Genomic DNA, 14,434 nt, shown 5'->3' with positions numbered 1-14,434 from the left:
AGTTTTATATCCATTAAAACACAAATTGTCAACATCACATGTCAAAATATTAGGGTTTGATTTAAGGATATTTAATTTGTATAAGTTCTCAAGCAGCATTTTTCATACTTTGCCTATCTTTACATTTTTTACTATTATTGATGGAAATGGTTTTTTGCTGGTTTGTGTGTGTACAGTGAAATCAATGTTTACTGACATTTACTGATAAAAATCTAATCATATCAAGCCTAAATATAGTATTTAGTCACCTGTTCATAAACTTAATGTCTTCTATAGTTTTAATCACTGTACTATTTAAGTACTTCCCTGGATAAATTGAATCTGTATTGAGATCCCTAATGGATTTCAAAGAGTTTTCTCTCCTTCTCCCCTTCCTGCATAAGGGCCAATTGTCATCAATAGTTTTCTCAGATGAATAGTAACTGAGAAATGTTTAACCTTGGATTGAAACTTTCCATTTGAATAGGGTTTTTTTGGTGTATTTAATAAAATTTTGTCAATAAAACTTTGGTCAGTCTGTGTTTTAAACACACCCATTTAACAAGGTGCCAGCGATAGGCTGGGGAAAGCCCTGTTCTGCCGTCAAAATGCCAGGAAGCTTGGTTTGAAACTTCAGGCTATAAATATTCCTAATTATATATGTATGGCCTATATCTTTTACTCCTGTGGAATGAATAAATAAGTGAGGTTAAATGCCTGGACAGCCAAGTTTCCATAGCAGTACATAGCAGAAATGAGGAGCTTTATCTGCATCTTTGAAATAAGTATGCTGTCTCCAAGTAACAGGAAAAGTCATCAGTAATGTTAATTACTTTCCATAGCACACAGCGAGCCTAAAAACAGAGAAATTTCAAACAAGTTAACACAAAAATCTTCCTTGTGGTTCTTATTGCTTTTAATTTCAGTGACTCTTCAGTGACAATTTGCCTGGTTCTCTCTCTTTTTCTTTTCTTTCTTTTTTTTTTTTTAAATAATTGCACAATTTTTTTTCTTTCCTCAAAAGCACATTGCAAATAGTCTGGGTGGAAGCAAACCCACAGAAAAGGGTGTGTGTGTGTGTGTGCGCCTGCACGTATGTGTGGGTGTATAAGATGGTGGATTGATTGTATAGTAGTTATGAACAAGAGTTTTATCAGCAGGAGCTAATCTCAATAACCATAAACTGTAGCAAGTTACCATAAGTAAAAGTTCTGATCAGCCCCGGCTTCATCATCTAGTTTACAGAGCCTGGGTATGGAGCCCTGCCTCCCCTAGGTGTTCTCCTACCTCTGGTTCCCCATCAGCCATTCGCATAGCTTTTCCCTGAGCACCTGTGCAATGGGAGATGAAAGGGAAGCCAGAGTTAACTACTCTGCTTTACTGGGGGTCTGGTACAGCTCTTGTTCTCTGTCACAGCACACAGTTCTGTCAATAACCTACTTGTCCAATTGAAACTCTTCTGAGGTAAATTGTAGAGATGGATGAATTTCTGTCCCACTAGAAATTCCACTATTTAGACATTTGTTTTCATCCTGAGTGAAAAGCTAAGAAATATTTTGATGTGGAAATGTTTTGTTGCAGTTCATCTAACCAAATCGAAATGCTTCGTTTGGTTCAACGTTAAATGGTGTCTGCCTGAGCTGCCACAATGTCTTACAGGGGTTGTAATTCAGGTGCCCCATGTCCCCATTCTCCTATTTGGGCTAGACTCCCTGACTGGACTATATTTTTTATGGTCTATTCCTGTCCTGGGCCTCCCTGACTAACGTGGCAGTTCCACAGAGGGGAGACTGAAGTACGTGAGGCACCCAAGCTACGACACTCATGAGGCACTCTGGCAGCTCAGACAGACACAACTTAATATGAAAGTGGTCCAAACCAAAATGTTTCAGTTCACTTCAGCAAACCAAAATGTTTCAATTCAGATTGGCCCAACCCAAAAATGACTTTTTTAACGTTTTCCTGATTGAAAATTCTCTGCAAAATTGACATTTTCACACAGAAAATTTCTGTTTTGTGGAAACCACATTTTCCATTGGAAAAAATATTTCAATAGAAAATTCCTGACCTGTTCTAGTAAATGGGTAGCTTCAAGTGCATATTCACTCTTGTAAAGAAAAAGGGGGAAACCTCTGGGATTATCTGGCAATTTAATAATTAGGAAACACACCAGGAAGGGGAAGGGAAGGCTGAAAAATATCATATTTAAATATAAATGGGCATGGACACCCCACAGAGCTGTGTTGTGCTTTAGTTCTAGAGGAGTTTGCTACCAAACGCAACCTCCCTTGGCAGGAAAGGGTAGGTGATAGAGTTGCAAAGGACTATAAGATTTCTAATAATTGCTCACACTATTGAGCCATTTAGTTCAGGACACGGGACTATGTAGATTGATTACTAATATCTGATGATTCAGATGAGACCCCAAATAAAATGTACAGCACCCAGCTGATTCAAGTACATCAATGTTATTACAAGGAGTGGGGGAGAAAAATTGTTCTCTTTATCCTCTGAGGATAGGACAAGAAGCAATGGGCTTAAATTGCAGCAAGGGAGGTTTAGGTTGGACATTAGGAAAAACTTCCTAACTGTCAGGGTGGTTAAGCACTGGAATAAATTGCCCAGGAAGGTTGTGGAATCTCCGTCACTGGAGATTTTTAAGAGCAGGTTAGATAGATGCCAGTCAGGGATGGTCTAGATAAAACTTAGTCCTGTCATGAGTGCAGGGGACTGGACTAGAAGACCTCTCGAGGTCCCTTCCAGTTCTACACTTCTATGATTCTATGATTGTGCATGATTTTCTTTAAAACATTCCCAGTCATTTAAGATAGGGATAAGAGCAAGCAGACAGATAAAGTTATTGCTGTCATACTCGCTTGCTCACTAAAGCTATTAGTCGCAATACACTCTATCTGGCACTACACTGGAGAACCCATCCAAACCTTACTTTGACAAAATGCATTGGAAAGGGTATTGTTTATCACTACACTTGCTATTGAGAATGCCAGAGGTTGGCATTTGGAGGGGTGTAAGTAAAAGAATATCATGTTTTCATATGTGAATTTGGATCTCAGGTCAGTTTAAAAAAATACTCTAAAAGCTTTGGTTTGGTGTCCCATTAAATATACTGAAAAATTATCTAAGTCATACAGTGCAGTTTGGTCCCACATCAGGATTGGGAGAAAGAAAAATAGATTGCTAGGAAAAACACTCCCATCTTGTTACAGTTATCAGTGTCTGAAAATAATAGAGTGCAAGAGACAGTTTCATTTCTAGTTCTTCAGTTTTAGTTTTGGAATGTGAGATGCAATTATTAAATTCAAACTTCAAGACAGATTTAGGAATTCATTTTATATTTTGAATGAAAAAATATTTTTGTAGGTAAATGGATCTGACGCTCCTAAAGGAGATGAAGGATTAAGCAACTGTAACCTGAAGCCCTTTCCGTAAATTGTTCACTATAAATTGAAAGTATGTGGAGTATAGTATATGGGTGTCTGACGGTTAACCCTTGGACTCCCTTGCCTTGTTAGAAGGTAAGTATTTTCTATACATATGGTCTATGAGATATGAGCTTTTTAACAATCAAGGCTGCTGTGACTCAAGATCCTAAAAAAAAATTTGCATTGATGATGAAAAAGACAAAGATATAAGGTGGTGACACTGAGGTTTCCAAGCCTGTTCAACCTGTCAGTTGCTATGACTGTCTACTTATGATTTTCTTTCACTATGCCTGGCATTAGACTTGGCCAGGGAGGTCAAATGCTTGGTAAGGATTCATATGTCCTTATTCTTCACATTTCATGCAGCAGATGATGGGTTTTACTTTTATTGTTTACTTCAGGCATGTCTGTTCAAATCAATGTTAAGAGTCGAACTATTTTGAACCCTCCATAAACTCTGTAGCTGTGTTGAAGGAGAAGAATGGGTTTAGTCTATCTCACAGGAAAGCAGTTCTAAAGTTACTGAGGTATAAACATTTATTACAGTGCTTTTCTTAAACATTACCAATCAGTTAATGCTACAATCTGAATTGGGCACCAGCTTCCCAATGTAAAATAGCATCGGAATTGTAACTGTCAACCTTCTTCATGCCTCACACCACTTTTGTAACGGAAAAAAGTATGTTCCACCAACTATATATTAAATACATCCTTGTCATGTTTATGTCAAATTTGTCAGTTTCATGAACATATAAATCTAAAGTGATGGTAATGCTGCATCTAGATTTTAAAATACAGTAGCTTCTGCTTAATATGATCAATTTGGTTAGAGTGGTGAATGAAAATACAATTTATAGTTTTTAGCTGTACTGTCACATAGTTCAAGTCCTTCATAATACTGCACAGTCACATGGTTTCTTGCCTGCTCAAACCAGCATGAAATGGCTTCTTTAACATCTCCACTCCATCTCTGTTTAGCTTTCAATTTGCATTTTCAGGAACAGTGACCTAGCAAGCAGGAATTCAGTCCTTAATAGTCCTTAATAGCTGCAGTGCTGCAAGCTTCCTTAGGAGCAAGGGCCTCTGCAGGTGGGCACCAGCTCCATAACAGTGTGAGCTGTAGTGCTGCTAGTCCAGGGGTAGGCAACCTATGGTACGTGTGCCAAAGGTGGCTCGCGAGCTGATTTTCAGTGGCACTCACACTGCCCAGGCCCTGGCCAACGGTCCGGGGGCTCTGCATTTTAATTTAATTTTAAATGAAGCTTCTTAAACATGTTAAAAACCTTATTTACTTTACATACAACAATAGTTTAGTTATATATTATAGACTTATAGAAAGAGACCCTCTAAAAACATTACAATGTTTTACTGGCACGCGAAACCTTAAATTAGAGTGAATAAATGAAGACTCGGCACACCACTTCTGAAAGGTTGCCGACCCCGTGCTAGTAGCTTCTGCAGCAGGAGTGTCCTAAGAAAAAAATCCTTATGTGGAGGTGTTAGATGTGTCGTGTAAAGGTTCTGTTACAATAGTTAACTCTTCCATTCTTTCTCATAAATGGAAATTAGGTTATTTTATTTAACAAAGTAGCAGCCCTCATCATGCTTCAAATAGCTGGATGGCTAATTTTCAGGCAACCAATTGGCAAACCACCCAAAACTCATCTGCAGTCCACCAGTGGTCTGCGGGTCATGGATTGAGAACCAGTGAACAGACAGGATTTGCTTATTACCAGGAATCTGTTAGACATGTAAGCAGTCATGTAGATCTCACAATGAAGTTTCTTCCAGATGAGAAGGATGTAAACAACTAAACAGGAGAGTTGTTAAATCTCACCAAAGCACTGCCCAGCCCTATTAATGGTTTAATTTAGATGAAACATCCCAAGAGCATTTGTTGCCAAAAATAAATTGGAACGTCTGTCAGCAGCTTCTACTTGTTTTGCAGGCAACACAAATTATATTAGACATTTGCCACATCCAATAAGATCCAAATGTACATTTTGCATTTATGCGCCATTTGGAGGGAGTATTGATGATTCAGTGAATTGCCTTTTCTGATTAAATGAACTGTTCTTAGCTATCCTGTGATCAGCTTCTCACAGTAGCATTATTGCAAGTTGGGATGGTGGTGGGAGTCTGGCATTACAATTTGTTATGAATGGAATAGCCAAAAATACTGTAAACTCTGTTTTTTGAGCCTTTTATTTGACAACCCACCATGCTCGTATAGAATGTTATGTCTAACATCTTTCATGCATTATATAACATTCTTTATAATTATTTAAAAAGAAAACAGAAAAGATTCTCCTTCTTCCCTCCACCCCCCCACGATAAATTGAACAGATAAAGGGGAAAAAATTGTGGGCCAAATTCATTGCTGGTGTAACTCATTGACGTAACTGGAGTTACATTGACAGGAAATTTGGCTTAAAATATCTCCGAGGCTTAGCCTTAAGCAAAGAGCATCTGCTTCACAAACCAAATAAGGAAGAGTCCTAGTTTTGAAGAGCATCACAGCGAAAGGTTCAGGATGATGTCAACCATTATTCTACTCTTGCATTTTGTATCACAGACAAAATCATCTTTTATGCCAGTCTGTCTGTAATTTACCGTATTTATTAATGTGCACCCAACAACAATAAAAAGGGCCTTCAGAACTCTAAGAGCCCCTGATGCAAGCTACAAAAACAAAAATTAAATTAGGTTTATATGATCCTCACCTGCCATTTACCTAGCATTGGTGACTTCAAGGAATTCTAACTAGCTAGCAAGTACTGAGCCTGTTGGGTTATCCAAGAGTTACTCGTCCATTTTCCTTTTCATTCCATACTTCTCCAGATTCTGCTGTGTTAAGGGTTTGCAACTAAAATAGATATCTGTACTATTACCTGATGATTCCTGAAGGATCTACTCTCCAGGGTAATCTCTCCACTAATCCTCATTGATGGGGCTTTGCCTGCTTCTGTATTGTGACTAGGGACAGCCCCAACACTTGTAGGGCAGTGCAGGGGATGTTGGCTTTACCCACCTGGCAAACCACTGGAAGTTTTTAATGAGGCTAATGAAGATCTTAGGGTTAGTAGCAGGGTGGCTAATGGGAACATGAATATGGAGGTAGAAATGACCACATCCAAGGTGGAAGTCAGTCTCAAACGGCTTAATGGGATTAAATCAGGGGGCCTGGATAATCTCCATCCAAGAATATTAAAGGAACTGACACATGGAATTGCAAGTCCAATAGCAAGGATTTTTAATGAATCTGTAAACTTGGGGGTCAGATTTTCCTGGATGTGATAGCTGACAGATTTCTTCACCAAATAGTGAAGTTCTGAAACAGCCTTCCAAGGGAAGCAGTGAGGGCAAAACACCTAACTGGCTTCAAGACTGAGATTGATACATTTATGGAGGGGATGGTATGACAGGACTGCTTGTAGCAAAAATCCCCAATGGCCAGAGACGGGACACAAGATGGGGAGGGCTCAGAATTATTACAGAGAATTCTTGCTCAGGTGTCTGCCTGGTGGGTCTAACCGGTCACCATATTTGGGGTTGGGAAGGAAATTTCCCCTGGGTCAGATTGGCGAAAAATGTGGGGGGGGGGGGGTTGCCTTCCTCTGCAGCATGGGTCATGGGTCACTTGCAGGTTTAAACTAGTGTAAATGGTGGATTCTCTGTAACTTGAAGTCTTTAAATCATGATTTGAGCACTTGAGTACCTCAGCCAGAGGTTAGGGGTCTATTACAGGAGTGAGTGGATGAGGTTCTGTGGCTGCAACATGCAGGAGGTCAGTCTAGATGATCACAATCATCCCTTCTGACCTTAATGTCTATGAATCTATGAGTGTGTGGTTTGGAAGGAGTGCACCAGCTCTCTTGGATCAAGGGAAGTGTTGGTGGTACAAGACTTGGGAAAATAAGATGTGCGAGTAAGAGGGAAACAGCACTTTGGGGTTTCATTGTCAAACTCGGGAGTAACCTTGGAAAGAGTTAATGAACTTTGTAGTTCAGTTTGCAATGGGAATTTAGTCAAAGGTAAGACAGATGTAGAGTACTAAACTTATGTTAAGCCTTACTATGAAGAATTAGCACCCACAGAAGATCATGCTATTGGTGAGTAGTGACAATATATATTTTTATCACACCCAGGGGAAAGTTGTTCTTCCTGCTAACCAGAAGTTATGTGTTCTCCAATGAATAGTCAGTTTTGTTTTTAAGCAAACATCCTTAGAAAATAAACAAAAAAATTGAGTGGAAATGGTTTTCTGAATGCCTTTTGGACAATAACGGATTGATTTCTATTAATTGTTTTTGCATTGTCATCAACAGGCTGCAAAGAAAAAGATAAGGCAATAATCTTTCATTATCACATTTGCAGGCATATGTCTGGATTTTTATTATTTTTTTAACCTATTCTGGTAGTGCTTAAATAAACTTAATCTATAATTGGATGAGAGAGAAAATTGCATTAGTGTGAATTCTTCTTGACAATAGAGCCCTATTCAGTACTCCTCAGACTTTACCCAGGCAAAACTCTCTCTTAAGTTGGAGTCTTGTCTGAGTAAGAAGTACTGATCAATGCCTTAAAATCATCTGTAATCATATCCATTCTCACACAAACTAAATATGATTCTCTTTATCTGATATGTTTGTAAATGAATGCAGGTCAGGAAAAATCACACTCTGCTGGAGTTGTGTAAGATTTTGAAACAGTAACAGTTACTTAGGCTTTCTTTAAATGTAGAGGAAAATTCTGTCATACAATGTCCATCCACTGGCATGGATTCACTGCCGGGAAATCCTGTCCTTTCTTTCCCAAGAAAAAGGGCAAGCAGAAGAAACAATTAGAAAAGGAAGTGAAAATATTTGCTGTTTCTATGAACAGGAGAATAAACTTGTTTGTTAGGATGTTGTGGTACTCAAGCACAAATTGGTCATGAACACAAATGAAGCTAAATCGGTGTTTTGAGTGAATATTCATGGGAAATACTTGTAGTCACCTAGCTCTACACAACGTGCAATTTTGTACTCAAAAGCTTTTAACTGTTACAGAAATTATAGCAAAAGGTGATGTGTCCATGCGATATTTCCATGGGGAATAACACGAGAAAGTGTTTTTTGTCTAGTCTTGTATACTTTGAAATTGAGTATTGGTTGCACATTGCAGCTAATCATGTCTTGATGGTATTCATTGAGATGTCAGTGGGAGTGGCAACACTTAAGCATATTAAAACCATTTACTGTCATTTGCATTTGCAAAGCTAGCAATTAGCATCGATAACATATCTTACAGAAAATAACAGCACAGAATAGGACTGCTTTGCTGCCTGAATAGAATACCAGGATTGGACATCTTTCTGGGTGCTTCAGAGAAGCAGCATTCTGCAGCTCAGTAGTTATCATGAAACTTCTTTATTATGAACATGTAGCTAATTTACACAGGTGCTCTCAATTGAAAATGTTTCAAAAAGAGGCTTTTTAACAGATTGGAAGAATGTTTTACAGACATTAATGTTTTATGTATGAGTAGCACCAACTTTTATTCAAAATTTTAAAAGTTCATTGGGGTGGGTGTACAAACGGTTCAGAGTACTAAGGATTTTGTCAATCAATGTTGACTGAATTTACACATTTCTTGACTTTTCAAGGATGAATTCTTATAAGGGCCCGAGAACTATAAAGCTAAGTAGTTCTGCCAGCCAAAGGATGTAGGATGTGATACATAAACTACCATAAACTACAAGCTAAGAATGATGGAAATATAGCCCATAGATTAGCTTGGGGACTGTTAAAGTCGGTAATCTTAAAATGTATTGTTAGTGTGTGTGTGTGTGAATAATTCTTGTCCAAGAGAGGGAAAATTGTGATTTTAGTGCATAGATTTTTCTTGGTACAGTTGGAGTTGCTAGTGGAGCCATGGAAGCGTACAGCTGTTTTGTGGTTTTATATCTGTGACAGAATGCTGGGAGCTAGCTGGTGAGCCCAGCACTCTGATCACTTAGGCATCAATCAGCTCCCCTGGAGAAGGCTGATTGGGGATGTGTAAGCTAATTGGCTGATCAGGCTGGGAGGCTGGATGAGCCAATAGTCCATCAGCAGAGGGGTATAAGAAGGACACAGGAGGAAAGTACTGGGGAAGAGAAGGAGTAACCAGGGCTAGCTCAGCCCAGTATGTGCAGAGATCTCAAGGAAGAGAGACCTCTGTTCCTCCTCAGCCCTGCAGGAAAGGGCTAAAGGTAGAGAAGCATTGTATATACATGGGACAGTATTGGCATTGGCGAATATAAATCACAGGAAGTTGCCACTCAATGGGCAGAGTCTGAGAGGTTCCTGGGGCACCTGAGGATTGAGATGGACCACTCCTTGTTACAATGCCAGATTATGCACTACTGGAAATGCCTCCCAGTATCAGGGTTGAGTTCAATGGGTTTACAGGTGTCGAGAAGAACTATTGGAGTAGTTTTTAAATAGCTATGAAGGCCAGTGGACACTCAAGATTCAATGTAGCCTATAGTAACTCCTTCCTCCGCTCCAACTAGTTTCCATAAATAAAAAAAATGCTTTTGTATGCTGTATGTAGTGATTTTTATTAGTATTAAGCAGTTATGAGATAAGACAGCCTTTTAAATCAGGCTTATTTATTTTACTTTAAAAAATGTTTTGATTGATTCTGTTCCTCCTAAAAATGAGGGCTGGTAGCAGTCAGTAACCAAGCATGTGGCAAGCAGGCACTGGGTAAGCGTCATTGTACAATTCTGCTAGCACACCTCATTGCAGACCTGCCAAATGCTGCTCTTCCAGACAGTGTTGGGCCTCTTCTAAGCAGCAGCCACATATCTGGTTCAGTTTTGGTGGTTATGTGAGCTAGAATGGGACCACCAAACTGCTTTTCACTTATGACTAAACAGGGCCTCTGGGAATGAAGAGACACCCAGTATGGTTATGTGTATATTGCGGCTGGGGTTGTGATTTGTAGCTGGTGTAAACGTCAGATTACCTTACACAATGCTCTGGTGAGATCAGGTGAGATCATTTTTCCAATTTTACATCTGGGGAGCTGAAACTCATTGATGTTCAGGCCTAAATTTTCAGAAAGCCAATTAATTTTGGATACCTAAGGGCTTGATTCTTCAGGGTACTTAGCATTATGCATGTTTGAAGCACAGCTTCCATTGCTTTCAGTTGTAGCTGTGAATGCTCAGCACTTCTGCAAATCAGACCCCAGGGTCTCATATTGCTTACCCAGAAAATGAGGAACACCTGTGAAAAATTTGGTTTAAGTGACTTGCCCAGCATCTGTGCAGAGGCAGCTATAGAATCCAGTTCCCCAGGGCAACCTTCAGCTGCCTTAATCATGAGACCCTCCTTTCTCTTCCTGCAGTCCCTTGCCTCATTCACTAGAAACCTTCCAACATTTCTGCAAAAAACAAAGCAGAGCTTCTGCAGAGAACAGAGTCTTGTGGGAGTTGCCCTAGTAGAGATTTCTGCTCCTGTGGCCCTATCCTATGCCTCCTGCTCCTCTCTGCCCAACCCTCACTTCTGACCCTGCTCTCCTCTCCTCCTATCTATCCCTCATCCCATCTCTTAAAAAACATTGAGGGCGGGGGGGGGGGGGAGGCATTATAAACTAAAATCTGAAATGTTTATTGGACACTTAATAAAAAACCACGAACTTCTAACTTCTATTGATGATCAAAAATGTTTTGGTTTCCAGTTTTTCCTGAAACCATGAAAATTTTGATGAAAATGAATTTTTGTGCAAGCTTCCATTTAACCAAAAAGCCATTTTTCACTTTGGGAAGAGGGAGTTTTCACAATTTTTCTATCAGATCTATTCTATTATATTACACTTTGCAAGCTAATTTTTGATTCTTTAGCTTGTACTGTGTGATTGTGATCCATAGCTGTATGTGTGCATGTTGAGTGGACAATGTCCTGAGGATTTAAGAAACAGTTTTGGCTGGTTGGATCAGTTCATGTGTGCATTTTGTTTTGTTTCTTTCTCATGTAGACAGCTAAGGATAGTGACAGGTGAATGGTTTTTTGAAGAGAGGGCAAAGCGCTTCAAACAATCCAACCTCCTTGGAACTGATGTTGTCAGACAGTCCATCCTACGCAAAGTCCCAGGTAATAATAAGAACACACAAGAAAAGTTGTTCTTTGTTTAGACTTGTATTTTAAACCTAGTTGTCAAAATGTTTTTACCAAATGTGGGTTTTATCCTTCATATTATAGAATTCATAGCCTGTGTCACTACTTTTAATAGAGTCATAGATTCTAAGGCCAGAAGGGGCCATTGTGATCATCTAATCTGACCTCCTGCATAACACAGGCCACAGAACTTCCCCAAAATAATTCCTAGAGCAAATCTGTTAGACATTTAATCTAGATTTAAAAGTTGCCAGTGATGGAGAAGCCACCACAATACTTGGTACGCTGTTCTAATGGTTAATTACTCTCACTGTTCAAATGTATACCTTATTTCCACTCTGAATTTGTCTAGCTTCCACTTTCAGCCATTGGATTATATTCTACCTTTCTCTGCTAGATTGAAGACCCCATTATTAAATATTTGTTCCCCATGTAGGTATGTATAGACTGTAATTAAGTCACTTCTTTACCTTCTCTTTGTTAAGCTAAAGAGATAGACTCAAGGAGTTCAATCACTATAAGGTATGTTTTCTAAACCTTTAATCAGTATCGTGGCTCTTCTTTGAACCCTCTCCAACTAATCAACATCCTTCTTGAATTCTGTGTCCAGTTCTGATGCCCACTATTCCAGCAGTGGTCGCACCAGTGCCAAATACAGAGGTAAAATAACCTCTATACTCCTACAGGAGGATTAGAGGATTGGGCCAAAAGAAACCTGATGAGGTTCAACAAAGACAAGTGCAGAGTCCTGCACTTAGGATGGAAGAATCCCATGTACTGCTACAGACTAGGGACCGAGTGGCTAGGCAGCAGTTCTGCAGAAAAGGACCTGGGGTTACAGTGGATGAAAACCTGGATATGAGTCAACAGTGTGCCCTTGTTGCCAAGAAGGCTAACGGCATTTTGGGCTGTATAAGTAGGGGCATTGCCAGCAGATCGAGGGACGTGATCATTCCCCTCTATTTGACATTGGTGAGGCCTCATCTGGAGTACTGTGTCCAGTTTTGGGCCCCACACTACAAGAAGGATGTGGAAAAATTGGAAAGAGTCCAGCGGAGGGCAACAAAAATGATTAGGGGGCTGGAGCACATGACTTATGAGGAGAGGCTGAGGGAACTGGGATTGTTTAGTCTGCAGAAGAGAAGAATGAGGGGGGATTTGATAGCTGCTTTCAACTACCTGAAAGGGGGTTCCAAAGAGGATGGATCTAGACTGTTCTCAGTGGTACCTGATGACAGAACAAGGAGTAATGGTCTCAAGTTGCAGTGGGGGAGGTTTAGGCTGGATATTAGGAAACACTATTTCACTAGGAGGGTGGTGAAGCACTGGAATGGGTTACCTAGGGAGGTGGTGGAATCTCCTTCCTTAGAGGTTTTTAAGGTCAGGCTTGACAACGCCCTGGCTGGGATGATTTAGTTGCGGATTGGTCCTGCTTTGAGCAGGGGGTTGGACTAGATGACCTCCTGAGGTCCCTTCCAACCCTGATATTCTATGATTCTATGACATGAGATTCTCCTGTTTATGCATTCCATGATCACATTAGTTCTTTTGGCCACAGCATGATCAGCTGATTATCCATCACAACACACACCCCCAATCTTTTTCAGATCTGTTGCTTCCCAGAATAGTTACCATCCTGTAAGTATGGCCTACGTCCAGTGTTCCTAGATGTATACATTTACATGTAGCCATATTAACACACATTGTTCGCTTGCGCCCAGCTTACTGACAATCTAGATATCTCTGTATCAGTGACGTGCCCTCTTCATTTATTTACCACTCTCTCTGCAAACTTTATCAGTAATAATTACATATTTTTTTCTAGGTCATCACTAGAAGTGTTAAATAGCATAAGGGCCAGGAACCAATCCTTGCAGGGCCCCGCTAGAGATATACTTGTTCGATAATGATTTTCCCATTTATAGTTACATTCTGAGACCTATCAGTTTTTCATCCATTCAATGTGTGCCATCTTAATTTTGTATCATTCTAGCTTTTTAAACAAAATGTTGTGTGGTCAAATGCCATACAGAAGTCTAAGTCTATTACATCAACACTATTACCTTTATCAACCAAATTTTTGATCTTTTAAAAAAAAAAAAGGTATCAAATTAGTTTGACAGGATCTATTTTTCATAAACCCATGCTGATTGGCATTAATTATATTACACTCCTTTTATTCTTTATTAATCAAGTCCCATATCAGCTGCTTCATTATCTTGCCTGGGATAAATGTCAAACTCACAAGCCTGTAATTACCCGGGTCATTCTGTTTACCTTGTTAAAATATTGGCATGACATTAGCTTTCTTCTGGTCTTCTGGAACTTCCCTGATGTTCCAAGAGTTATTGAAAATCAATATTAACAGTCCATCAAGCTCCTCAACCAGCTTTTTTTAAACTTTTGGATGCAAATTATCTTGATAGGCTGATTTAAACTGTCTAACTTTAGTTGCTCCTGTTTAACATTCTCGAGATACTAGTGGAATGGAGAGAGTGTTATCATATGACATGATTACATAGTCTCCCCCTCCCCCAGTATAGAACAAATATTTATTGAAGATTTTTGCCTTTCTTCATTATTATTGATACACCTCTACCCTGATATAACGCTGTCCTCGGGAGCCAAAAAATCTTACCGCGTTATAGGTGAAACCGCGTTATATCGAACTTGCTTTGATCCACCGGAGTGTGCAGCCTCCCCTCCCCCCGGAGCATTGCTTTACTGCGTTATATCCGAATTCGTGTTATATCGGGTCGTGTTATATTGCAGTAGAGGTGTAATTCTACCATTTCCATTTAGTAATGGAATGATACTATTGTTCGGATTCTTTGTGTTCCTAATATACTTTAAAAACTCCGT

General features: G+C 39.6%; 1 protein-coding gene across 1 annotated transcript in view; it reads left to right on the top strand.

Annotated features, from left to right (window-relative positions):
• SYTL5 (synaptotagmin like 5) overlaps nucleotides 1-14,434 on the top strand; it is a 97,083-nt gene that overhangs the window by 27,339 nt on the left and 55,310 nt on the right. The window contains exon 3 of the mRNA XM_065423226.1: nucleotides 11,433-11,548. Coding sequence (XP_065279298.1) covers nucleotides 11,433-11,548 — 116 coding nt within the window. The remainder of the gene's footprint in view (nucleotides 1-11,432; nucleotides 11,549-14,434) is intronic.

This window comes from Emys orbicularis, chromosome 1, assembly GCF_028017835.1.
Source record: "Emys orbicularis isolate rEmyOrb1 chromosome 1, rEmyOrb1.hap1, whole genome shotgun sequence".
In the NCBI taxonomy this organism is placed as follows: domain Eukaryota; kingdom Metazoa; phylum Chordata; order Testudines; family Emydidae; genus Emys; species Emys orbicularis.
Note: the sequence above shows the minus strand (reverse complement) of the source record. Positions and strands in the feature narration are given on the sequence as shown.